General features: G+C 45.9%; 3 protein-coding genes across 3 annotated transcripts; all 3 read left to right on the top strand.

Annotated features, from left to right (window-relative positions):
* The first annotated feature begins 1,446 nt into the window (after positions 1–1,446).
* LOC123075668 (germin-like protein 1-4) lies at positions 1,447–2,636 on the top strand. The gene is made up of 2 exons (XM_044498222.1): positions 1,447–1,672; positions 1,763–2,636. Exons 1-2 carry the CDS (start codon positions 1,540–1,542, stop codon positions 2,314–2,316), a joined length of 687 nt encoding a protein of 228 aa, XP_044354157.1. The 5' UTR covers positions 1,447–1,539; the 3' UTR covers positions 2,317–2,636.
* Positions 2,637–9,717: 7,081 nt separating this feature from the next.
* On the top strand, positions 9,718–10,726 carry LOC123075667 (germin-like protein 1-4). Its single transcript, XM_044498221.1, has 2 exons — positions 9,718–9,956; positions 10,028–10,726. The coding sequence occupies exons 1-2, from the start codon at positions 9,821–9,823 to the stop codon at positions 10,579–10,581; spliced, it is 690 nt and encodes a 229-aa protein (XP_044354156.1). The 5' UTR covers positions 9,718–9,820; the 3' UTR covers positions 10,582–10,726.
* A 5,106-nt stretch (positions 10,727–15,832) lies between these two features.
* LOC123080722 (F-box protein At3g54460) lies at positions 15,833–21,880 on the top strand. Its single transcript, XM_044503658.1, has 8 exons — positions 15,833–16,532; positions 17,210–19,723; positions 19,811–20,018; positions 20,102–20,353; positions 20,511–20,570; positions 20,934–21,064; positions 21,368–21,482; positions 21,568–21,880. The coding sequence occupies exons 1-8, from the start codon at positions 16,078–16,080 to the stop codon at positions 21,742–21,744; spliced, it is 3,912 nt and encodes a 1,303-aa protein (XP_044359593.1). The 5' UTR covers positions 15,833–16,077; the 3' UTR covers positions 21,745–21,880.
* Positions 21,881–23,351: the final 1,471 nt, after the last annotated feature.

Genomic DNA, 23,351 nt, shown 5'->3' with positions numbered 1-23,351 from the left:
CGTTTTTTTTAATAAGTTCCGCGTAAAATATTGCATAGAAAAATAAATAAAAATCAGAATAATATGAAATAAATTTTCCCCGTCTAGTTAGAAAATCTAGAATAGGGTGAACATTTTTAAAATCAAAAATAGATATTTTGAAAACATGCAATATTTTTAATGCAATAAAAATTGCAAATAAATTCTAAATAATGTTTTTAACATTTTTTCTCTTGTATTTCAATTGTTTTGGAGAAGTCATATTTTCTCCTCTCGTTTATTTTAAAATGAAATATTTTTCCGGAGAGAAAAATAATTAAAACCAAAATCCTCGTCTTATCATTAGATGAAAATCAAATATGAAAATTCGAGAAAATCTCCAACTCTCTCCGAGGGTCCTTGAGTTGCTTAGGATTTATCGAGGATTTGCCAAAATGCAATAAAACATGATATGCAGTGATGATCTATGTATAACATACCAAATTGAAAATTTGGGATGTTACATGGCTAGTAGATAGGTAGGGTTTTAGTCCTCAAGGGGGCGGCGTTTGGATGGATGGCGGCGCTTCTTCTTCGATTCAGTCTTCCGGGCTCCGAGCCTCCTCAAGTTCGTCCATTGGGACGGATTAGAAGAAGCTCCAGCGTAGATTCCTGCCAGCTCCTCGGGGCGGCGAGGTTAGGGTTTCTCCTCGTGCGTACGGAACGGCGCTACTTTATGTCAGGTTCTTCAGATCTATTCAAGGATTCAACGACGACAACTGCGGCTCTGGGGTGCTGGTCCTTAGAGGCACGTGCACAAAGACTTCCCGATTGTTATCGATAAGGTAAGGCCGGCTCCGGTATGGGAGTAGCAACAGCGCTGCTTCGGCTGCTCGTTCTGGCGGTGACAATGGTCGTTCGACGGTCCATGAACCTTGATGTAATTTTTATTATGTTTGAGGTGTTTTGTACTTTCGGTGAATCGTTATAATAGATTTCGATCTTTTCGAAAAAAATATAGCGTGCACGTCATCATATAATAAAAAGAAAGAGACATGCATGCGAGTTGAGTATTATATAAACTAAAGACGTGTGCCATGTGCTGACACTTATGTATAAGATGCATGCATCCGTGACAGTTTTGCATGGATGGTTCGTACGTACGATATGGTTTGCACCGCTCAGTTAACGTGACAAGCAACGCTGTTTGTCCTGAAAAGGAAGTATTAAGCACTGCTCACCGTCGCACCTCCCACGTACTACATCCGTACATCGCCTAACAAACTCCACCAACCCATACGATCGATCAAGCTCGTAGTAAGTACGTTGCCTCCTCTTCTAACTCAGACTTGATTGGTCATTAACTGTACCGATCACATGAGAAAATGACAGATAGACCCATCGTTCGCGCGTCTTCATTAGGGCTTAACCTACTGCCATCACATCTATAAATACCACCTTCCAAGCACCCCCTCTTCACCAAGCCGAAAGTTCCTCATCTATAACTACCCACAGCTCACTAGCTGATCACGAGCGAGCGAGGTCCAAGGACAGAGGGACCAACTAGCTCTACTACTCGTCATGGCCAAGCTTTGTGTTGTCCTCCTCACCGCCTGCGCCGCCCTCCTGGCTCTGGGTGCAGCGCCGTCGCTCGCCGGTGACCCCAACATGCTCCAGGACATCTGCGTCGCCGACTACATGTCCCTTCAGGGCCGTGAGTGACGGAGCAATTCTCATTTCATCGTGCATGCAATATTTGAACGATCGACCACTAACCGGAATGCATGCGTGCGTGTGTGTGCAGCGCTGAGGGTGAACGGGTACCCCTGCAAGCGGGCGGAGAACGTGACGGCGGACGACTTCTTCTTCGCCGGGCTGGCGAGCGCGGCCGACGTGTACGGCGGCGGCAACCCGATGGGCTCCGTGGTGACCACGGCGGACGTGGAGAGGCTCCCGGGTCTCAACACCCTTGGCGTGTCCATGTCCCGCGTGGACTACGCTCCATGGGGCGGCACGAACCCGCCGCACATGCACCCGCGCGCCACAGAGATCCTCTTCGTGGCCGAGGGAAACCTGGAGGTGGGCTTCGTCACGACCGCCGGCAGGCACATCACCCGAGGCGTGCCCAAGGGCGGGGTCTTCGTGTTCCCGCGCGGCATGATGCACTACGAGCGCAGCGTCGGCGAGGCGCCCGCCGTGGCGATCTCAGCGTTCGACTGCCAGCTCCCCGGCACGCAGAGGCTCGGGGAGGCGATGTTCGGGGCGGCGCCGGGGGTACCGACGGACGTGCTGGCCCGGGCGCTGCAGACCGACGGCGGCGTGGTGGAGAGCATCAGGGCCAAGTTCCAGCCAAACTAGGTCACGATCCACAAGCACGTACGTGCGCCAAAGCGTAACACACACATTAAGGCGCCTAAAAAAAGAGTGCGTACGTGATTTAGCGTGTGCTTCATTTCGGCTCTTTGATTGCACGGTAAAAGCATACATGCGTACGTAAATCATCACCACACGTCCTATATGTCTTCTCATCTTGTCTGTCTTTTAGGTGAAAAGCGTCTTAAGTTTGTTGTTGAGCTGCATGCAGGTATCGATGGTTTTCGTACGACGTCCTAAGTTTGTTGTAATATTTGCAATGCGTGTAAATGTAATAAATAAATGCTTCCATGAGTTTCCGGTGACTCGGCCTGCTTTTTTTTTACGGGCGGTGACCCGGCCTGCTTTACTTTGTCCCAATCCACACAAAGTTGCGTTAATGCTTTTCTTAGAGAAAAGATGTCGACCTAGTTTGAGAAGAGCTCGAACCTAACAAAGCCATCGACCGATCAGGATTACAAGGCAGCAACATAGAAAGAGAATAGGTAAAAGCGGAGAAAAAGATATAAGGAACAAAGTAGAACAACTCGAAGGCAGCCGAGAACAAACCGCATCATTACCAACGACCGTCGCTACGCCTACACCAACTAACCTACTAAGGCCGTGGAAGGAGGGCACCACCGTGTAAGTATTGTGTTCATCGACTGCCACCAAGGGGCAAACATGGGCAACAAAGATTTGTCTCCGCTACTGCAATGGGCCATTACCCTTTCACTCAGGCTCGATCGGTGCCGCACTGACTGCCGGCAGAGTGGTTCCCCTAGAACCCAAATCAAGGTGTCCAAGCTGCCTAAGGAGGAGCAGACCCACAAGCAACAGGAGCCCGACCACCTAAGCACCGTCGCTGGCAGCGGTGAGACAGAATGCTGGATGTGAGTTTTTGAATGAAGGCGTTGAACCACGGAGAAGGCCGAAAAGGGCAGCATTTTACATTGGTCAAGGATAGGAATCACCAACGCCCAGCTCATCATATAATAAAGGGATAAGTATATTTTTCATCCTCAAACTCTTCCGAGAGTTTAGAAATCATCCCTCAACTCAAAACGAGATAGTTTTCGTCCCTCAACTATCAAAACCGGATAGTTTTCGTCCCACACGCCGCTTCGGGCGGTTTTCGTCCGTCATGAATAGTAAACCAACGAATAGTAAATACGAAAAAAATTAAAAATATGAAAATTTGTGGGATCAAAGTTCCTCGGGTGCGCAAGGTGCGTACAAATTTTCATATTGTTTGGACATTCCAGATGCTCATGACAAAGAAAAAACTGTAAATATGTACGTCGGTGAATAGTAAATTAAAAAAAATAGCAAAAAGTATGAATTTTTTTGGCATCAAAGAATCTTGCGTGTGCAAGGTGCTTGTATATTTTCGTGCTGAAATGACATAGGATGAGCTCTAGCAAAAAAAAAGTTCACTTTTTCAAAGTTTCTTTCCCAGCCATTTTTTTTCACGAGCTCCCACAATGTCCGAACACCATGAAATTTTGCAGGCACATTGAGCACCCAAGCATCTTGTATGTCAACAATTTTCATATTTTTTTGAATTTGTTTTCTATTTTTTCGAATTTACTGTTCATTGACGTACATATTTATAGTTTTTGCTTTGTCATGAGCTCCTGGAATGTCTAAATAGCACAAAACATTTCACGCACCTTGCGCACCTGAGGAACTTTGATCCCACAAATTTTCGGATTTTTTTGACTTTTTTGCCTTTTAAAAAAAATCACTGTTCATCGGTTTACTGTTCATGCGGATGAAAACCGCCCGAAGCGGCGCGAGGGACGAAAACTATCCGGTTTTGAGTTGAGGGACGATTTCTAAACTCTCTTCGAGAACGAAATATATACTTATCCCTATAATAAATAGAAAGAGACATTCATGCGAGTTCAGTATAACTAAAGACGTCCGTGTGCTAGGCTGACACTTATGTATGAGATGCATGGATGCGCGGCAGTTTTGCATGGATAGTTGGTACGTACGATATGGTTTGCACCGTCAAAAAACATGACAAGCAACGCTGTTTGTCCTGAAAAGGAAGTATTAAGCACTGCTCACCGTCGCACCTCCCACGTACTACGTACGTACATCGCCTAACAAACTCCACCAACCCAAACGATCGATCAAGCTCGTACGTATGTACGTAGCCTCCTCTTCTTCTACCTCACACGTCCATGCTGGGTAGTAACATGCTAATATATGTTACTACTCTACGTAATTAGCTCGCTCACGAGCTATATAGCTACCAGCCAGCTAGCAATCGAGCCAAGTCCAAGGACCAAGCAGACTAACTACTAATCATGGCCAAGCTCTGCGCCGTCCTCCTCGCCGTCTGCGCCGCCCTCCTGGCCAAAAATCTTACGTCAGATTTTTAGCTGTTGGGATCGAACATACCATGGACCGTTTGATCCAACACGAATCTTGGAGCAACTAAGACCAGCCATGTCATCGAATTTTTTCGTTCGGAAAAGCAAGAGGCCGTCGCGAACGCTTCCATTTCTCCTCGCACTCACCGTCCACTCCGAAACCAGGAAGAGATAGTGGTGCCTCCACATGTTTAATTTCTTCGACATATTTTAATTTCGGGCTAATTAAACATGTTGCATGTAGTGCCTCTTTCTCTATGACTGCATGCAATGTTTGCATCAATAAACATCGTCGTACAGGGCGAAAATCTAATCAATTCTTCTCAGGAAGAGATAATGGCATTCTATCACTAGTAAAAAAAGGCCTTTAGTCCCGGTTCTGGTTCTGGAACCGGGACTAAAGGGTCGTTATTAAAGCCTCCCCTTTAGTTCCAGTTCTTACACGAACCGGGACTAAGAACCGGGACTAAAGGTCCTCCATGTGGCCGCTGCCTGGAGGTCCACCTTTAGTCCCGGTTGGTAATACCTCTCATCACTGCCCAATTTAACCTCTAATCTCTAATCATCCCTCATCATTCCAAATCATCTAACTTCCCGGACGGTCACCCATCCTCTCACTACTCCAGCCTGAGCACGCTTAACTTCCGGGTTCTATTCTCTCTCGTTTCCAAGTCTGCAATTGTTGTTTTCCTGACAATATTAAGATGTCAATCCTATTAACCCTCAGGAATTTAGCTTGAGCATGAAGTCACACATTTCACTGTTTGAGTTTGAAACTATTGTTCTAAAAAACAATAATTATTTAGTAACACTAATATTTCATGAATAAGTAGTTTGACTAGATTTGACCAAAATTCAAAAAAATGAAATAATTATTTACTAACACTAATATTTCTTGAATAATTAGTTTGACCATTGTTTGACCACAGTTTGACCAGATTTGACCAAAATTCAAAAAAACTGAAATAATTATTTAGTAACACTAATATTCTTGAATAATTATTTAGTAACACTAATACTTCTTGAATAAGTAGTTTGACCATAGTTTGACCAGATTTAACAAAAATTCAAAAAAAACAGAAATTTGAGCATAACTTTTTTTCCTTTTAGAATTTGAGGATTCTAAAAATTTGCAAACAGGCCGTAGGCAGTCAAAATCGGATGCGGATTTTCGTGCTGAACATTTTTATATATTATACTTTTTTCTGACATCGTATGCAAAAGTTATAGCCGTTTTACATTTTCCCTACACTTTTTGCAAAACATGTCCAAATTAAGTTTTTAAATTGTCCTAACTAGTACATGTAGTAACATAACTACATCTGGAAGGATTTTAATTTTTGAAGTTTTTATCATTTTCTTTTGCATTTTACAAAACTGAAAAGGCGATCCAAGGGGGGGGGGGGTAGAGTTTGAAAATGGGACCTTTAGTACCGGTTCGTGCCATGAACCGGTACTAATGCCTCAAACCCCATTAGTACCGGTTGGTGGCTCGAACCGGGACTAAAGGTCTAACCTTTAGTACCGGTTGGTGCCACGAACTGGTACTAATGGGCATCGCACCCTTTAGTCCCGGTTCGTGGCACCAACCGGGACTAAAGGTCCCATTTGAACCGGGACTAATGCCTGTACGGTGCCCTAGCCGCTCGAACCGGGACTAATGCTCACATTTGTCCCGGTTCGTAATGCAACCGGGATTAATGCTCTTTTCTGGCCGAACCAAAGCCCTGTTTTCTACTAGTGTATAGATGGAAATTGTATTTTTAATAGTGACATTGTATTAAAACCGGAGGGGGGATTTAAAGTTTTCTTTAAGTTTAACAAACTGTATAGATAAAAGTGTCATATATATGATATCCAATATATATTTTGAAAATATATGGCAAATGATTTGGTATTGTGGATGATATTTTTTCTATGTGTTTGGTCAAATTTAGAATTTCATTACCGTTGGCGTGGTAATAAGAGATCATGATGGAGTGGTGCTCCTCCCATTTTGGGACTTCCTGCCATGCTGCACATCTATGGAGGAAGCAGCGGACCGGGCTTTGTATTGTAGGATTGTACATTCCAGTTACTTTGCATAAGTTTTCTGTTCTGAAGACTCCTTGCTGGTTCATAAAAATAACTTGTCTACTAATGTCCGAGATGGACTGGCTCTCGTTGACCTGAAGAACGAAGCATTAGGAGTTCTTGCTCCAAGTCCTAAATGCACTATAGAGAAGATCAACCGAGAGAATAACAAGGTGGCCTCTGAGATTGCTAGGTTTTTGTTTAAATCATAGAGGTAATGGGTTGTCATATGGGGATGTCCCGTCATGTATGACAAAATTTGTACCAAACTATTGTAATCTTTTGTACTAGTTAAGATAGGCAGTGTTTAATTAGTAATGTCACACCTATGGACGTTTACAAAGAGGATTTGTGTAACTTCACGTTGTAAGTTATTTCCTATAAGTTTGATATATTTGCTTAGTATTGAACAACACAAAGTCAGAAAACTAATAACACAATGTTACGTCTTTACAAATTTGAACGCAAAATAAGAAAAAACAAACAAACACAAAACAAAAAATCATAGTTTGAATATGAACCGTAAATTAATGTTGTACACCACACACTAAAAACTTACATATACGCAACAAGCTTGACTTCTTATAGCAACTCTAGCGGAGTCGACATAGTTGTGATCGCCATCCATCATATATGGAGCGCGCTTCATATGGATAAGGAGGCTACTGGGCTTGTGTGCAAATGGTGTCACAAAAATGGACGCCTCTATCTTTTTTTGCTTTCTTGTTGCATCAACTCAATAGTAAAACCCTCAATTGAATGGATTTAAAACATTAGTTTAAGCTAATACTCCATTACAAACTTCTTACATAGGAGGAGAAAAATTGGTAAGTGATTTTATGTTCATAAAACTAAATTAATAAACTAAACTACTTGCAGCCACGACGATTGCGGTGAAGGAATTGGGCATGGGCGCTTTGTCAGGGGCGTTGGGGAATGCTTCAACAAGGGTCTGTATGGCCTAGAATTCTTCCTCGACAACCGGATCCTCTGCTATAGGCGTGAGGATGGAGACGGGCACGGCTACGGGGTCCTCTTCTGTCGCCATGAGGAGGTCCAATACTATATCGTATTGGTCCCAATGTGGCAACATGAGATACAGTTCACCCGGCTGGGATTCATCATCCCCAAAGCTGAAGGTGAGGGGCAGCTTGTATTGGTACACCAAGGCGTCAAGGTGGCTTGGAGTGGGGAAGAGAGGGGATTGGGAGGGACCGGCGGGTGGGTTCGAGTAGGGTAGAGAAGGGAGGGTGGCAGCCTTCTATAGGCCACTACGGGCGCCATCAAGGGGCACGCTTCCCAATGAGAAACTTTGCTGCGCTAAGTCGCCTTCCGGCCTGCTCACATGCAAGGCAGGAGATGATGTCGCGTGGTGTCCATCTGACGGGCCGCCACGGAAATCTGATGGATTAATGGCCAAGTGGTTGCTCGCCTGTGATGCATCGTAGGCCGCACAACTTGAAAATTCGGTCGTGGCGCGAGGTGGAGGAAGCTGAAACTTCCCTCCTGCACTGATGGTTGGGATTTTGAGCGAGCTTCATACCGAACCTTCACATTCTCGAAATATAGAGGTTACGAGGTTGTTTAAATTATGGTGATGCAAAGGCATATAACAACTTTGTGAGTGCCGCTTCAGCCCAAAAATTCTGTTTTAACAACTTTGCGTTTAGGCGAATAGACCCGTACACAAAATACACATGTGAACGTGCACACAAATATAGCGTGCACGTCATCATATAATAAAAAGAAAGAGACATGCATGTGAATTGAGTATAACTAAAGAGGTGTGCCTGACACTTGTGTATAAGATGCATGCATGCGTGACAGTTTTGCATGGATAGTTTGTACGTACGATATGGTTTGCACCGTCAGTTCGCGTGACAAGCAACACTGTTTGTCCTGAAAAGGAAGTATTAAGCACTAGCTATACTAGTAGCTAGCTCCACCAACCCAAACCTTAAGGCTAGTCATAGTGGGAGTAACTTAGCTACTCCCTCCTTTCCGGTTTGTAGAGCTTATCTCAAAATTTTCATTTTTCCAATTTAAAGGGCTCATCTCCTCTCCTTTTGAGATTTCGAGGCGCATTAAATCTTCGCATGCAAGAATTAAAAAGAAACTCACCAATGCATGTATTGCTACTACTCATCTAGTGGCCAAGTATGCATGCATTGTAGTTAATCCTAATTAATGCATCAATTTAGTTTGGTTAGTTTTGTAAAGCACGAGATACATTCCACCACTCACCATGTGTCTTGGTTGATGAGATTTCAGATTTGAGCCCTATAAACCCGAAAGGAGGGACATAGCGCACTTCGAGAAAATTTTGTTTATGTGGCATGTAGTTAATGAGAAGTGGTACTCCCTCCGTTTAGGTGAGTAAGTCATCTTAGGTTGTGCACCGTGACCAAGGAGGAGGGGAAAAAGAGAGAACTTAATGTTTATTTGCTAATTAATAGCATTGCATGCAATGTTAACCACTGCATGTCGTGTTTGGTAGTCTCCAAGTCATTAAAATCATGCACACCCCACATATCTTATTGGTTGATATGTCAAGAAACAAAAAACGAGGTGGAAGTTAATGCACCGCGCCTAAGTGTTTTGGGATTATTTGGTTTTCGTAAGATGACTTACACACCTAGACGGAGGGAGTAACATAATATGTTAGTGTAACATAGCGCTTCCCAAGAGAAGATGAGTCTACAAGCTAATTAATGAAGTCCTCTATGACACTACTATGTTACTTTGCACTATGAAGGTAGTAAATTAGACTAGTGTCATATGCATGACACTAGTATAAGTTGCTCCCTACTATCACGAGTCTAAGCCTTCCCCTTCTGACACTTGATTGGTAATTAATTGTACTGATCACATGAGACATGACAGATAGACCCATCGTTCACGCGCCTTAACCAACTACGTTCAAATCTATAAATACCACCTCCCAAGCTCCCCCTCTTCACCAAGCCGAAAGTTAATCATCTAATTAGCTAGCTCACGAGCTACCAGCAAGCTAGCGTTCCAGGCCCAAGGACCAACAAGGTTAACTACTAATCATGGCAAAGCTTTGTGTTGTCCTCCTCGCCGCCTGCGCCGCCCTCCTGGCGCTCGCTGCGGCGCCGTCGACGCTCGCCGGCGACCCCGACATGCTCCAGGACCTCTGCGTCGCCGACTACATCTCCCTCCAGGGACGTGAGTAACTGGCCAATTCTCATTTCGTTGTGCATGCATGCGTTTGTGTCATGTTTCATATGTGTGTGCAGCGCTGAGGGTGAACGGGTACCCGTGCAAGCCTGCGGAGAACGTGACGGCGGACGACTTCTTCTACGGCGGGCTGGCGAGCGCGGCCGACGTGTACGGCGGGGGCAACCCGATGGGCTCCGTGGTGACCGTGGCGGACGTGGAGAGGCTCCCGGGGCTCAACACGCTGGGCGTGTCCATGTCCCGGGTCGACTACGCGCCGTGGGGCGGCACGAACCCGCCGCATTCGCACCAGCACGCCACCGAGATCCTCTTCGTCGCCGAGGGGACCCTGCAGGTGGGCTTCGTCACCACCTCCGGCAGGCACATCACCCGGGCCGTGCCCAAGGGCGGGCTCTTCGTGTTCCCGCGCGGCATGATGCACTACGAGCGCAGCGTCGGCGAGGCGCCCGCCGTGGCGATCTCAGCGTTCGACAGCCAGCTCCCCGGCACGCAGAGGCTCGGGGAGGCGATGTTCGGGGCGGCGCCGGGGGTGCCGACGGACGTGCTGGCCCGGGCGCTGCAGACCGACGGCGGCGTGGTGGAGAGCATCAGGGCCAAGTTCCAGCCGAAGTAGGCCATGAACACGTACACGTGCGCCAAGCGTAACACGCACATTAAAGACACGTAAAAAAAAGCGTGCGTACGTGATTTAGCGTGTGCTTCATTTCGGCTCTTTGATTGCAGGGTAAAAACCTACGCGCGTACGTAAATTATCACCACACGTCCCATCTCGTCTGCCTTTTAGGTGAAAAGGGTCTTGCTATTTCTTCCTTGTTGAGCTGTATGCAGGTATCGATGGTTTTCCGTACGACGTCCAGTTTGTTGTAATATTTGCAATGCGTGTAAATGTAATAAATAAATGCGTCCATGGGTTTCCGGTGACTCGGCCTGCTTTTTCTTTTACGGGCGTTGACCCGGCCTGCTTTACTTTGTCCCAATCCACACAAAGTTGTGTGAATGGTTTTCTTAGAGAAAATATGAAGAGCAACTAGTTAACGAGCGCTCCTTCGGGAGCCTCGCAACGATCAGCGCCACTTGGCGCGCTCTCAGCCATTCCCCACGTGTCGCGCTCGAAACGCTCCCTCTAGATTTTATTTTTTTTTATTTTTTCGCACGCGTTTTCAGCTTTTTAAACGGTTTTTTGGGTTTTTTCGACGTTTTGGTTTTCCCCCGGTCTTTCTTAGCTTTTCGACAAAAAAAATTCGAAAAAAAAATTTGCGCGAAAAAACGTGTTTTCTTTTTTCCTTTCGCGAAAAGTCACGGTTTTCTTCCGCGAGAGGCACGGTTGTGCTTTAGCGAGAGTCACGGCCGTGCCTTTCGGAAACGAAAAAAGAATGTGTTTTCCTTTTTTTTTTTGCGAGAGTCACGGTTTTACCTCCGCGAGAGTCACGGCCGTGCCTCTCGGAAAGGGAAAAACAAAACGCGTTTTCTGTTTTTTTTCTTTCGCGAGAGTCACGATTTTGCTTCCGCGAGAGGCACGGTTGTGCTTTCGCGAGAGTCACGGCCGTGCCTCTCGGAAAGGGAAAAAAATACGCGTTTTCTGTATTTTTTTCTTTCGCGAGAGTCACGGTTTGCTTTTGCCACAGGCACGGTTGTGCCTTCGCGAGAGTCACGGGCGTGCCTCTTTCGGAAAGGAAAAAACACGTTTTCTGTTTTTTCCTTCCACGAGAGTCACGGTTTTGCTTCTGCGAGAGGCACGGTTGTGATTTCGCGAGAGGCACGGGCGTGCCTCTTTCGGAAAGGGAAAAAAACCATGCTCCCAGTTTAGTTTGTTCGTCCGGTTTTTTTCGTGAAAAAAAAGTTCATCAAAACCTATCAACATGGGATCTAGTTTTGAAGATCTCGACACAAGGAATCTAATGGTGAAAAGGATTTGAGATTTGGACGCACGGTTTAAGAGATAAAACGGTTTGAATAAACGGATCTACGAAAAAAAGGGAAATCTCCCAGGTTGCGACAAATGGCGCGCTGCATGTGCACCACTTGTCGTGACCTGGGGAGGTGGAGTGTTCTTTGCAACGAGTACTCCTTAATTAGTGATTTCGGAAAATATGTCAACCGAGTCTGAGAAGAGCTCGAACCTAACAAAGGCATCGACTGATCAGGATTACAGGACAGCAACATACAAAGAGAATAGGTAAAAGTGGAGAAAAAGATATAAGGGACAAAGTAGATCGAACAACTCGAAGGCAACACCAACAACAGCCGAGAACAAACCGCATCACTGCGAACAACCGTCGCTACGCCTACAACAACTAACCTACTAAGGCCATGGGAGGAGGGCACCACCGTGTGAGTATTGTGTTCATCGACTGCCACCAAGGGCCAAACATGGGCAACAAAGATTTGTCTCCGCCGCTACAATGGGCCATTACCCTTTCACTCAGGCTCGATCGGTGCCGCACTGGCTGCCGGTAGAGTGGTTCCCCTAGCACCCAAATCAAGGTGTCCAAGCTGCCTAAGGAGAGGCAATAGGAGCAGACCCGCAAGCAACAGGAGCCCGATCACCTAAGCACCGTCGCTGGCAGCGGCGAGACAGAATGCCGGATGTGAGTTGTTGAATGAAGGCGCTGAACCACGGAGAAGGCCGAAAAGGGCAGCACGATACATTGGTCAAGGATAGGAATCACCAACGCCCAGGTCATACCACCGGCACTGAGAAGGACACCGATCCCCCTCGCACAATGGAAAGGACAATCCGCACCTAGAACCGAGCAGATTGACAAAGATGAATCCAGACCAACCCACGTTGTCATCAAACCGCCGCCAACTTCACCACCACTTGAGTAATCCTTGAACGACACCTTTAGGAAGGATCATGCACCTACGGTGTCGTCGTCTTCCGGAACAGGAGATCTGAGGCTGTCACCTGAGCTCCTGGGAGGGAGGGGTGGGATGGGAACCTCACCGAAGCCTCTAGCAAGTGGAACAACAGCGAAAGGCGCCGCCTTCGGTGTGGCCGCCGTGCCGGCCAAGGGAATCCCCCAAATACACTCAAGGCCACTAGATCTACAAAGCCAGCCTCCGAGAGTGGCTGCCGAAGCCACCAAGGGCTGGATCCGGCATGGATCGGAGTAGATCGGGTTGAGGACAACTTCTTCATGGGGAGCTAGTAACCAGCGAGGGGTCGCCGCAGCAGCTGGCACCCCACCCCCACCACGCTTCCAACACGACCGAGGAAGTAGCCCACCTGCAGCTGCCAACCCTGTGCACCACCTCTCGGGGCCGCCGCCCCGGAAGCCGAGGCACTCCACGCGTGGTGGAATTGCCAGGATCCCTGCTGCCACCTTCATTGGTGTCACGCGGCCACACCAATGAGCACCTCTGGCGGCAGTGGAGAGACGGGTTGGGAAGGAGGGACGAGGCAGAGGGCTCACACCGGGGGGAGGGGGGCTTCTCAAAATGGAGAAGTGCCATTTATTATCCTTCAGCTGTTTCAAAAGTCGAAGTATGCTATTTCAAATTCAAAAAGAAATAATTTGTATCCTCCATATATCAAAACTGTCTAGCTTTGATTCTCCTGCACTCAAAATGTAGTTTTGAATGCATATGGTACCCATGTGAAAATGATGATACGGTTAGTATTCTTATAAGTATAAATGTCGGGAAAAAGTAGTTCTTAAGAGCATGGTTAATAATATAGCCAGTTGCTTGCTATAACATGTTGCCATGTCATTTATGGTCAATGTAATAGTTAACGCGTATAATAGTTGGTTATAAGAAAGTATTACTTTGTCAACATATTGCCCACCATTCACTCTTACAAAGCTTCTTGTAGACGGCTATAAGTCTACAGCCCTCTTCCCTTCTCTCCCCTCTTCTCTCTCTTCCAACTTAGCAATAATATAATATTTAAATCCTTACAGTCCGCTTACATCACCTTATTATAGTTGCTCTAATGAGAACATGACAATGCTTCTCACACAATGTAGTCTATTGAGTACAAAAACATACTATTAGTAAAACTACATAGAAAAATGGTGAAAGTTTATAAATATTCAAGAGAGCCATCAAAACTTTCGTTGACTCTCCACTTGCATAAATTTCAGAAACCTTCTTGTAAAGTCATGGTATGATCTAACTTTGTGACATCTCCAAATTTTAGTACCATTTTAGAAATACGGCCAAGTTTTTAAGAACATATACCTTTTTTTTTACAATTTTCCTAAGATAATCATGGGTTTTTGTTTTTATTACACAAATTCTGACTTGATTTCCGCACGTGCAAAACTTGCTGCAGATTGGTTAAGACCATCTCTAACATGGCAAGAAAATATGTGTGAATTTTATGATATGGTTAGTATTCTTCTTAGGATCCTTCTGTTGTTTCAGAAGTCAAAGTTTAGTATTTCAACTTGAAAAGTGAACATTCTTGGTCCCTCATCTACTAAAATCATCTACGTTTGGTTCCTCACCTCACTAAAAGAAGAATTTAATGACACTATGAGATGGCTTCTCACATATTAGCAGGTGTGTAAAAAAATCAAAACCAAACACATAAAATGTATAAGTGCATAAATATTCAATGGAAGCCTTTGGAAAAAAAATATGAATTCTAAATTGCATAAAATCCAGAAAATTTCATTCATATAAAACCACAATTTGATATAAAAAAAATCGTTATGGCACGCCTCCCTTTAAGTACCATTTTATAAATGGACCGAGTTTTTTTTAGAAAATATACCTTTTTTAAAAAAATTCTAAAATAATCATGAGTTTTTGTTTCTTATTACATAATTTTTGACTTCACTTCCGCACGTGCAAAACTTGCCGCAGATTGGTTAAGACCATCTCTGACATGGCAAGAAAATATGTGTGAATTTTATGATATGGTTATTATTCTTATTATGATCCTTCTGTTGTTTCCAAATTCGAAGTTTAATATTTCAACTCGAAAGGTGAACCGTCTAGCTTTGGTTCCTCACCTCACTGAAAGAAGAATTTAATGACACTATGAGATGGCTTCTCACACATTACCATGTGAGTAAAAATAATATTAAAACCAAATGCATAAATGTATAATTTCATAAATATTCTATGAATGATTTAGAAAGAAAAAAAACATGAATTCTAAATTCCATAAAATCCAGAAAATTTCATATAAAACCATGGTACAATTTCATATAATAAAATTTTAAAACCCTCATGATTTTGGTACAATTTCCTGAAATATTTATGCATTTTCCCAGTTTTTATAAATTTAAAAATAAATAAAAATTATTGCCTTTTTCTTTTTGTAGTTGCAAAATTGTTGGCTTTAGTTTCACGTGTGCCAGAACACAGTGGGCGATGTTTAGGGCAACCTTTAGCACAACAATAGAGCACGTCTCATTTGGAAATAAAAAGAAGAACAAATCTAATGATTTTGACACTCGAGGAACCAAAATGCCCGATTCAGACGTCGAGGCACGAAACTCACATTTTAGCAATACTGAGAGTGATTTTTTTTCCTTTCGGTAATGTGTTTTTTCATATTGTTTGAGCGAAATGAAAATCAGAGTTTGGGTCGGGGGCTCGGGGTGTTCTTTCAGGCAGTTGTTCTTGAGAAATCCGGGTGTTTTTTCGAGGAAGGAAACCGTGGTGTGGGCTGGTGGGTCACAGAACGGGCCGGAGAGGAAACACTGGACCTCGTCGTCGTAGCCGATACGAACACACAACACGTCCACACCCAGCCCACATATCGGCACCGAGCCCGCCCCGAACCCTCTGCCAGCAGGCCCCGCAAACTTACCGTCCCAACCCGTCATCGCCACCCGGGCACACCCGATCCGATCCGCTCAAGGCTCAACCGCGAAGAGACTTTACCCATCCCACCTCCGCCCGGCGTGGGTCTCCCGGTCGTTACGCCACGCCTCCCTCCCCTCCCATCCATCCCCTGATCTCCTCTCCTGCCGCCGTTCCCTCTCCCACCTCCACCTCGCCGCCCCACCTCCAACCCGAAATCAGGCCGAAATTCCCGCGCGATCCGCCGCGGCGGCGACCCGTCACACCCCCGGACTCCCCCAATGGGAGAACACTAGCCCGCCCTAACCCTAGCATCCACTCCCCCCAAACTGACCGATCGCCCGCCATGGCCGTGGTCGTGGCCGCGGGCGGCGGGGACGCCGCGCCCGCGCACCGGAAGCTGGGCGGGTACCTGCGCGTGGTGGTCTCGGTCCCGTCCCCCGACGCCAAATCCATCCGCCCGCTCGCCCCCTGCTCCCTCTCCGCCTGCGGGGCCGCGCCGCTCGCGCCGCTCCCCGACGACGCGGCCGGCGCGCGCCCGGGCCTCGCCCCGCGGGGGTCGCTCAGGTGGCGGGCCACCGGCGGCGGGGGCACCAGCGTCGTGCGCCAGCTCAGGGCGCTCGTCGCCGCGCGGTGCGTCGAGGTGGAGGGCAGGGTGCTCCGGGTGGTGGCGAGGGAAGAGGCGGAGGAGGCCAGGGTGGTGGTGCTCGTCGACGTGTACCTCCCCGTCGCCGCCTGGTCCGGGTGGAAGTTCCCGCGCTCGCGCTCCTCCGCCGCCGCCGCCGTGTTCAAGCACCTCAGGTCAGTGCATCCCCCCTTCCTCTGCGTTTGTTTCCCCTGACTCTGCCCGGTGGAATTTAAGTTAAATTGGCACGATCGCCTTCTTCGGTTCCAGGGCGGCACATGCCCGCCCTTCCGGGGCAATGTGTAGAGCCTGCTGGGGTGTCGGGCAGGCAGGATTTTGTCCTTTTAGTGGGGATTTCTCGCGGTTACAGGCTTCTGACGCGGGAAATTTATTACTGCTACTGTTGCTTCTCTGCATTGTGCGATCAGTTTACCACTGTTACTACTATTAGCTCGCTGCCTTGTGTAAGTTGGGTTACTGCAACTTTGATCTGAAGCGTGAGAAATTTCGTCCTCCTGTGTTCTCTGCATTTGATAATTGATACTTCCTAGTCAGTAATGTGTCAGTAACGCACTTTGCTTGCATCTGAAGTTGTGATTTGCAATTCAGATGTTGATAGATCACCATGATTTGACTAAAATTAATAAGAAGCTTGTGGGTTTGTCCCCACAGCATTTCAAAAATTAGTGAAGGTAGCTTCGTAATCCCATATGGTTACTGCATTTAATTTTAGCTATCTGATGCACGCGAGTTGATCAGTACAACAGCCCTTCGAGTAGGTTCGTTTTACTATTTCAGAAATCCTCCTGTTGATGCTGCGTAACTCCTTGTCTAAGGGAATGTTCTTTTGCAGTTGCAACTGGGATGCTAGGAATGCTTTAGTTGCTTTTGACTGGGCTTCTCATGACAATCCACATCCTGATGACAAGTATATTTGGAGCTGCACTGACTGTCATGTCCTTGGCTGCGAGCTTCATCAGATATCATCTGTATCGAATAACGACAAGTCATTTGACCTGCATGAAATCTTCAAAGTTCTCCCCAGTGTTAGAGTGGAGAAGGGGATGCAGATAACAACAATAATACCCGATGTTATATCGGATGAAATAGGTATCTGGTCTATCCCTGATGATATATTGAATAAGGTGCTAATTCGCCTTAAACCCGGGGATTTGATAAGAGCGGCAGCTACTTGTCATCACATAAGGACTCTTGCTGCCTCTATTATGCCTTGCATGAAGCTTAAGCTTTTTCCTCATCAAGAGGCGGCTGTCGAATGGATGTTGAGGCGAGAGCAAAACCCTGAGCCCTTAGCGCATCCTCTCTGCAAGAATTTCTGCACTGAGGATGGCTTTCCATTCTTCATAAATGTTACCTCTGGTGAAATATTCACAGGGACTGCTCCAACCATAAACGATTTCTGTGGAGGTATGTTCTGTGACGAACCTGGATTAGGGAAGACAGTGACTGCATTGTCTCTTATTCTCAAAACGCATGGAACTTTGGCAGAACCTCCAAGAGGGGTGGATATAAAGTGGTGCACTCATAAACCAGATAAAAAGTATGGATACTATGAATTTAACACCAGCAACTGTTCAAACAATTTCTCTGAATCAAAAAGGCTCATGGGGAAGAACGTTGTTCAAGAAGATCCACGTTCAAGTGAGCTATCTCATAATGGTGACTCTGTTCCCAGTACAAGATCATCAAGGAAGAGAGGCAGGTTAGTAGACCCTGGTCTATCGCCGGTCAACATGCATGTTTCAAGTGAGAAGTCGCCAGAATCATGCAATCCACATCCAACGCCAGCTACCCAAGTACTAAAGGTCACCAAAAACTTGAAAAGTGTCAGGAAAAACCTCATGGATGCTTACAGCAAAGATTCAGTAGGCAGTAAAAGGAAGAGAGGCACCGTGTCCGAGTTAAGTGAGACATGGGTTCAGTGTGATGCTTGCAGAAAGTGGCGGAGGTTATCAGATGGAACTGTTCTCGATTCTACTACGGCTTGGTTTTGCAGTATGAATGCCGATCCTGCACGGATGACATGCACTGCTTCAGAGGAATCCTGGGATTTCAAGACAAAGATAACCTATTTGCCAGGATTTTACAAGAAAGATGAGTTGCCGGGAAATGAGCAGAATGTATCATATTTTGCAAACATATTGAAAGATAATATTTCTTTGATCAACTCTGAAACCAAGAAGGCTTTATTGTGGTTGGCACAACTTCCTCTCAGGAAACATCTCGAGATGGAATCAGTTGGTTTGACACGTCCAGTTCTAGATGCACGGGCAACCACAGGCAAGGGTGCCCGCCCATATTTCAAGTTATTTCAAGCATTCGGCCTTGTGAGGAAGATTGAGCAAGGTGTAACTCGGTGGTATTATCCATCTATGCTTGATGATTTGGCCTTCGACTCGGCTGCGCTTGGAATTGCTCTTGAAAAACCGCTGGATTTAGTGAGGTTATATTTATCTAGGGCGACCTTGATAGTTGTGCCTGCTAATTTGATTGATCACTGGACAACACAAATACAACGTCATGTTTCTTCGGATACACTTAATGTTTATGCATGGGGAGATCACAAGAGGCCGCCTGCTCACATCCTTGCTTGGGACTATGACATTGTCATAACCACATTTAGCAGATTAAGCGCAGAATGGGGACCAAGTAAGAAAAGTGTTTTAAAGCAGATCCATTGGTTTAGGGTAATATTAGATGAAGGACACACTTTAGGTTCCAGTCTTGCCCTGACAAACAAATTGCAGATGGCTGTTTCTTTGGTTGCTTCAAACAGGTGGATTTTAACTGGTACGCCTACACCGAACACACCAACTAGTCAGGTTGCTCATCTTCACCCCATGCTCAAGTTTCTTCATGAAGAAGCTTATGGTGAAAACTACCACTCATGGGAGTCTGGAATTCATAGGCCCTTTGAGGCTCAAATGGAAGAGGGGCGCATTCGTCTTGTGGAGCTACTTCGGAGGTCCATGATTAGTGCAAGAAAAGCAGATCTCAAAAACATCCCTCCTTGCATAAAAAGAATAACATTTGTAGACTTCAGTGAAGGGCATGCGAAAAGTTACAATGAACTGGTTGTTACTATTCGCCGGAATATACTGATGGCTGATTGGAATGACCCTTCCCATGTTGAATCACTTCTGAATCCCAAGCAGTGGAAATTTCGTACTACTACTATAAGAAATGTCCGGTTGTCTTGCTGTGTTGCTGGGCATATTAAAGTAGCAGAGGCTGGTCATGATATACAAGAAACTATGGATGAGTTGATGCAGGGGGGTCTTGATCCTTCTTCAGAGGAATATCAATCCATAAGATTTGCTCTTTTAAATGGCACCGATTGTGTCAGGTATGGAAGTGTTTAATAATAACTAAAGCATATTATCTATCAATCAGATACTCTGATTTGCTCAAACGTTCATATTGCTATATTCAGGTGTCGAGATTGGTGCCGCTTACCTGTTATAACACCTTGTCGGCATCTGCTGTGCCATGATTGTGTAGCTTTGGATAGTGAGAAATGCATAGAATGTGGCAACAACTACGAGATGCAGTCTCCCGAAACTCGTGCACGTCCAGAAAATCCAAACCCAAAATGGCCAGTCCCGAAGGATCTAATTGAACTGCAGCCTTCATATAAGCAGGTCTGTACTCAGAGCTATGTGATGCCATGCAATTTGTTCAGGCACTTTGTTCCCGGAGTATTTATTTTCTCCATTTTATGCAGGATGACTGGGATCCAGATTGGCAGTCAACGACTAGCAGCAAAGTTGCTTACTTGATCGACAAGTTGAGAAGTTTGCGAGAAGCTAACATGAAACATGTGCACTCGACTAACATAACCATTGGTGCTGGTCCTGCTACTACATCGTCTTATCAAGATGATAATAACCTGCAGACCAGGTTACCACAGACATTGCCTGACAAAGTAATTATATTCTCTCAGTTTCTGGAGCATATTCATGTTATTGAGCAGCAGGTAAATTGTAATGCCCATACTTGTCTTTTACTCCCTCCGTAAACTAATGTAAGAGCATTTAGATCACTACTTTAGTGATCTAAACGCTCTTATATTAGTTTACAGAGGGAGTACTTAAGAGTATGAATTAGTTGGTTAATGATCTCCTTCTGTTCAGCTGACTATTGCTGGAATAACATACGCTGGAATGTACAGTCCCATGCCTTTAGGCACTAAGGTATGTGTTTTTTTGCTCTTTCTTCTGTATACCTGTAACATATATCTAGTTGAATGGATGTATTTGCTATCTTTGCCCCCAAAAGCAATATTTTTATTGAACTGGGATGTGTCCATTTTATTTTGGCCCTTTTTGGCTTGGTGAACCTTAATGGCGATCATGTGTACCACGTTTATCCGTCTTGTTCTCATCCCCGTACCATCCTACGTAGTGTCTCCCCTTCCCTTCCACTAGCTTGATGGCCCGCACGTCCTCCTTACAATGGAACAAATTTGGCTGTCTAATTAGGGAAAATATGGTAAATCATTGGCATATCTCAAAACATTTTGTGACGGATCTGTGTGTTGCCACATTTCTTTTCAGAGAAGCGCATTGACAAAGTTTAAAGAGGATCCAACATGCATGGCTTTACTGATGGATGGCACTGCAGCACTGGGCCTTGATTTGAGTTTTGTGAATCATGTTTTTCTGATGGAACCCATATGGGATAGGAGGTAACCTGATTGCTCAATTACTGAAATACTGTCATTTTTGGGCCTGCATCAAAATAGAACATGTACATATGTTTTTGCTGGGATGCAAATAAACGTAGAAATGAAAATTGACTTCCCAAATTCTATGCAAACTTAATTACCATGCTCTCCTGCTTTACATCTGTCAGCCATGGGCTAACTTCTGTTCTTACTGGTATTTGGCACTTGAGTTAACCACCCTTTTGGGGGATATGTCTTGTTAGCTATCAAATTGTGTATGACCGACCGGTATTGACGGATGGTCCTCTTTTCTCTGATTATTAGTATGGAGGAACAAGTTATTAGTCGCGCGCATAGAATGGGTGCAACCCGTCCAATAAATGTTGAGACCCTGGCTATGCGCGGTACCATCGAGGAGCAAATGCTCCAACTTCTGCAGGTTTGTGTGGATCACATTGTTCGTAGCATTTCATTGCGAAATATATCATCAAACCTTGCTGATAAAACATATGCTTTGTTCTTAGGACTCTAGCGCTTGCAGAAATATGGTTAATAAAGGTGCAGGCGGCACCGAGAATGAAGGGGCTCGGCCTCACCGTAGCCTACACGATTTCGCCGAGAGTAGTTATCTGGCGAAACTCACCTTCGTGAAAGGATCTAACACAGCATGCATGAATGCTTACTTGCTTAGTATAAATTGAGCTGTCACCATAAGTTCTTTGTTTGTTTCTTTTGTTTTGAGATAATAGCGAGGTCCTTCAAGTCATTCTTTTGCAGCAGATGGTGGAATATATGTGCCTTCCCTTTTAAGCAACTGCGAGTTGCTCTTGTTTTTCACGTCCGACTGCAGTCTTATGATATAATTTCGATTTCTTATAACAGATGAATAATACTGTAGCTAGTAATTAAATTAGGAAAAAGGAAAATCGAAGTAGTGGAGATGAAGATGCAAGTAGCAAAATATGCGCATGCATACTCTACATGATTTCGCCGAAAGCAGCTCCCTTTAGCAACTTGCCTTTGTGACAGGATCTAGCAAGAACTAATTTTGGATTTTTTTTTGCGTGAAATTATGAGAGCTTTATTCAAACAAAAGAGCTCCTGAATAAAGCTCTTGTAATTTCATGCAAAAAAAAACTAATTTTGGATTTGCAACTTAAATCTATACCTATGCATCTTCTTTCCTACTTAAAAAGATTTGAGTTAGTGGTCGATGCGCTCTCCTCCTACACGTGGGATCCATCGAATTAGAATAAGAAGCAAAAAGTGGCACTCGAATTGGGTTGACCGCTGCTCTTGCCCAAATTGCCATCCTCCGGCCTGCTGCTGCCCAATTGTCAATGGGAAACGTTTATAATGGGCGGACCGGCCGCCGGTCACGCCCCCTCGTCGCCTTGACTCGCACTTCTGCACATGGGTCCATGCACCAAACGAAGCGCTCCTTCACTTGTTTCTTCCTCGCTCCTCTGCCTTATCCACAACAAAACTCAGCCTGTCCCGCATCCACTCTTCTGTTTCTACGATCCCCGCCGGCGAGCGTGCCAGAACCCACACACTCCTGGCTCCACTCCGGCTCGCCGGACGCGGCCATGGGTCCATTTCTCCACTCCCCACAGCAAACCGCCATGGATGCCTAGAGGATTTTGGAGCTCTTTTCATGGTGCCTTTTCTCTCCTTCCTACAGACATGGAAGCTACAACGGCGCCACCCAACGTCAGTGCTGCAACCAGCACCAGCCGGAGCTGGAGACGACAACAAACCGATGTTGCAACCCGCACCTGAGAAAGCTACCACAGGTGAGAAGAAAAGCTTGAGCCGAGATACACAAAGCTGGGGCGGGTACCCATGGAAGCTGCAACCGGCGCCTGAGAAGCTACAACCATTGTCGGAAAAGCTACAACGGGTGAAACAAAAAGCTTCAACTGGCGTCGAGAATAGCTACAACCCGCTTCTAAGAAAGCTTCAAACTGAAAACAGCTAGATAACAATGGCAACTGGCAACGACGGTGCTGCGTGGCGATGCTGCGATGGGCGCATGGCGAGCTACGACAGCAGGCCGGTGGCGACGCTGGAACCCTCATCCGGTGGTGCTGCAATCAAGGGGTGTGACACACATCGAGATGCAAGGCGGAGCTGCATCCAGCGAGCTGCGGCGGCCTCGGCGATCTGCGACATCGACCGGCCCCCGTGAGCTGCGACGTCGAGCAAGCCCGGCGAGGTGCGATGGGGCGGTCGAGCAGGCCCGGCGAGCTGCGACGGGGCGGCCAAGGGCGCGCACGAGGCGGTCAAGGGCCCGCACGAGGAGGCT

This window comes from Triticum aestivum, chromosome 3D (assembly GCF_018294505.1).
Source record: "Triticum aestivum cultivar Chinese Spring chromosome 3D, IWGSC CS RefSeq v2.1, whole genome shotgun sequence".
In the NCBI taxonomy this organism is placed as follows: domain Eukaryota; kingdom Viridiplantae; phylum Streptophyta; class Magnoliopsida; order Poales; family Poaceae; genus Triticum; species Triticum aestivum.
Note: the sequence above shows the minus strand (reverse complement) of the source record. Positions and strands in the feature narration are given on the sequence as shown.

What these genes read in the sequence shown, in the direction of transcription:
- LOC123075668 (XM_044498222.1), top strand. Translation starts at nt 1,540, where the DNA reads ATGGCCAAGCTTTGTGTTGTCCTCCTCACCGCCTGCGCCGCCCTCCTG. An exon ending in CTACATGTCCCTTCAGGGCC is followed by an intron (nt 1,673 to 1,762) that starts GTGAGTGACGGA and finishes GTGTGTGTGCAG; the next exon opens with CGCTGAGGGTGAACGGGTAC.
- LOC123075667 (XM_044498221.1), top strand. Translation starts at nt 9,821, where the DNA reads ATGGCAAAGCTTTGTGTTGTCCTCCTCGCCGCCTGCGCCGCCCTCCTG. An exon ending in CTACATCTCCCTCCAGGGAC is followed by an intron (nt 9,957 to 10,027) that starts GTGAGTAACTGG and finishes ATGTGTGTGCAG; the next exon opens with CGCTGAGGGTGAACGGGTAC.
- LOC123080722 (XM_044503658.1), top strand. Translation starts at nt 16,078, where the DNA reads ATGGCCGTGGTCGTGGCCGCGGGCGGCGGGGACGCCGCGCCCGCGCAC. An exon ending in GAACCCATATGGGATAGGAG is followed by an intron (nt 21,065 to 21,367) that starts GTAACCTGATTG and finishes TCTGATTATTAG; the next exon opens with TATGGAGGAACAAGTTATTA. An exon ending in AAATGCTCCAACTTCTGCAG is followed by an intron (nt 21,483 to 21,567) that starts GTTTGTGTGGAT and finishes CTTTGTTCTTAG; the next exon opens with GACTCTAGCGCTTGCAGAAA.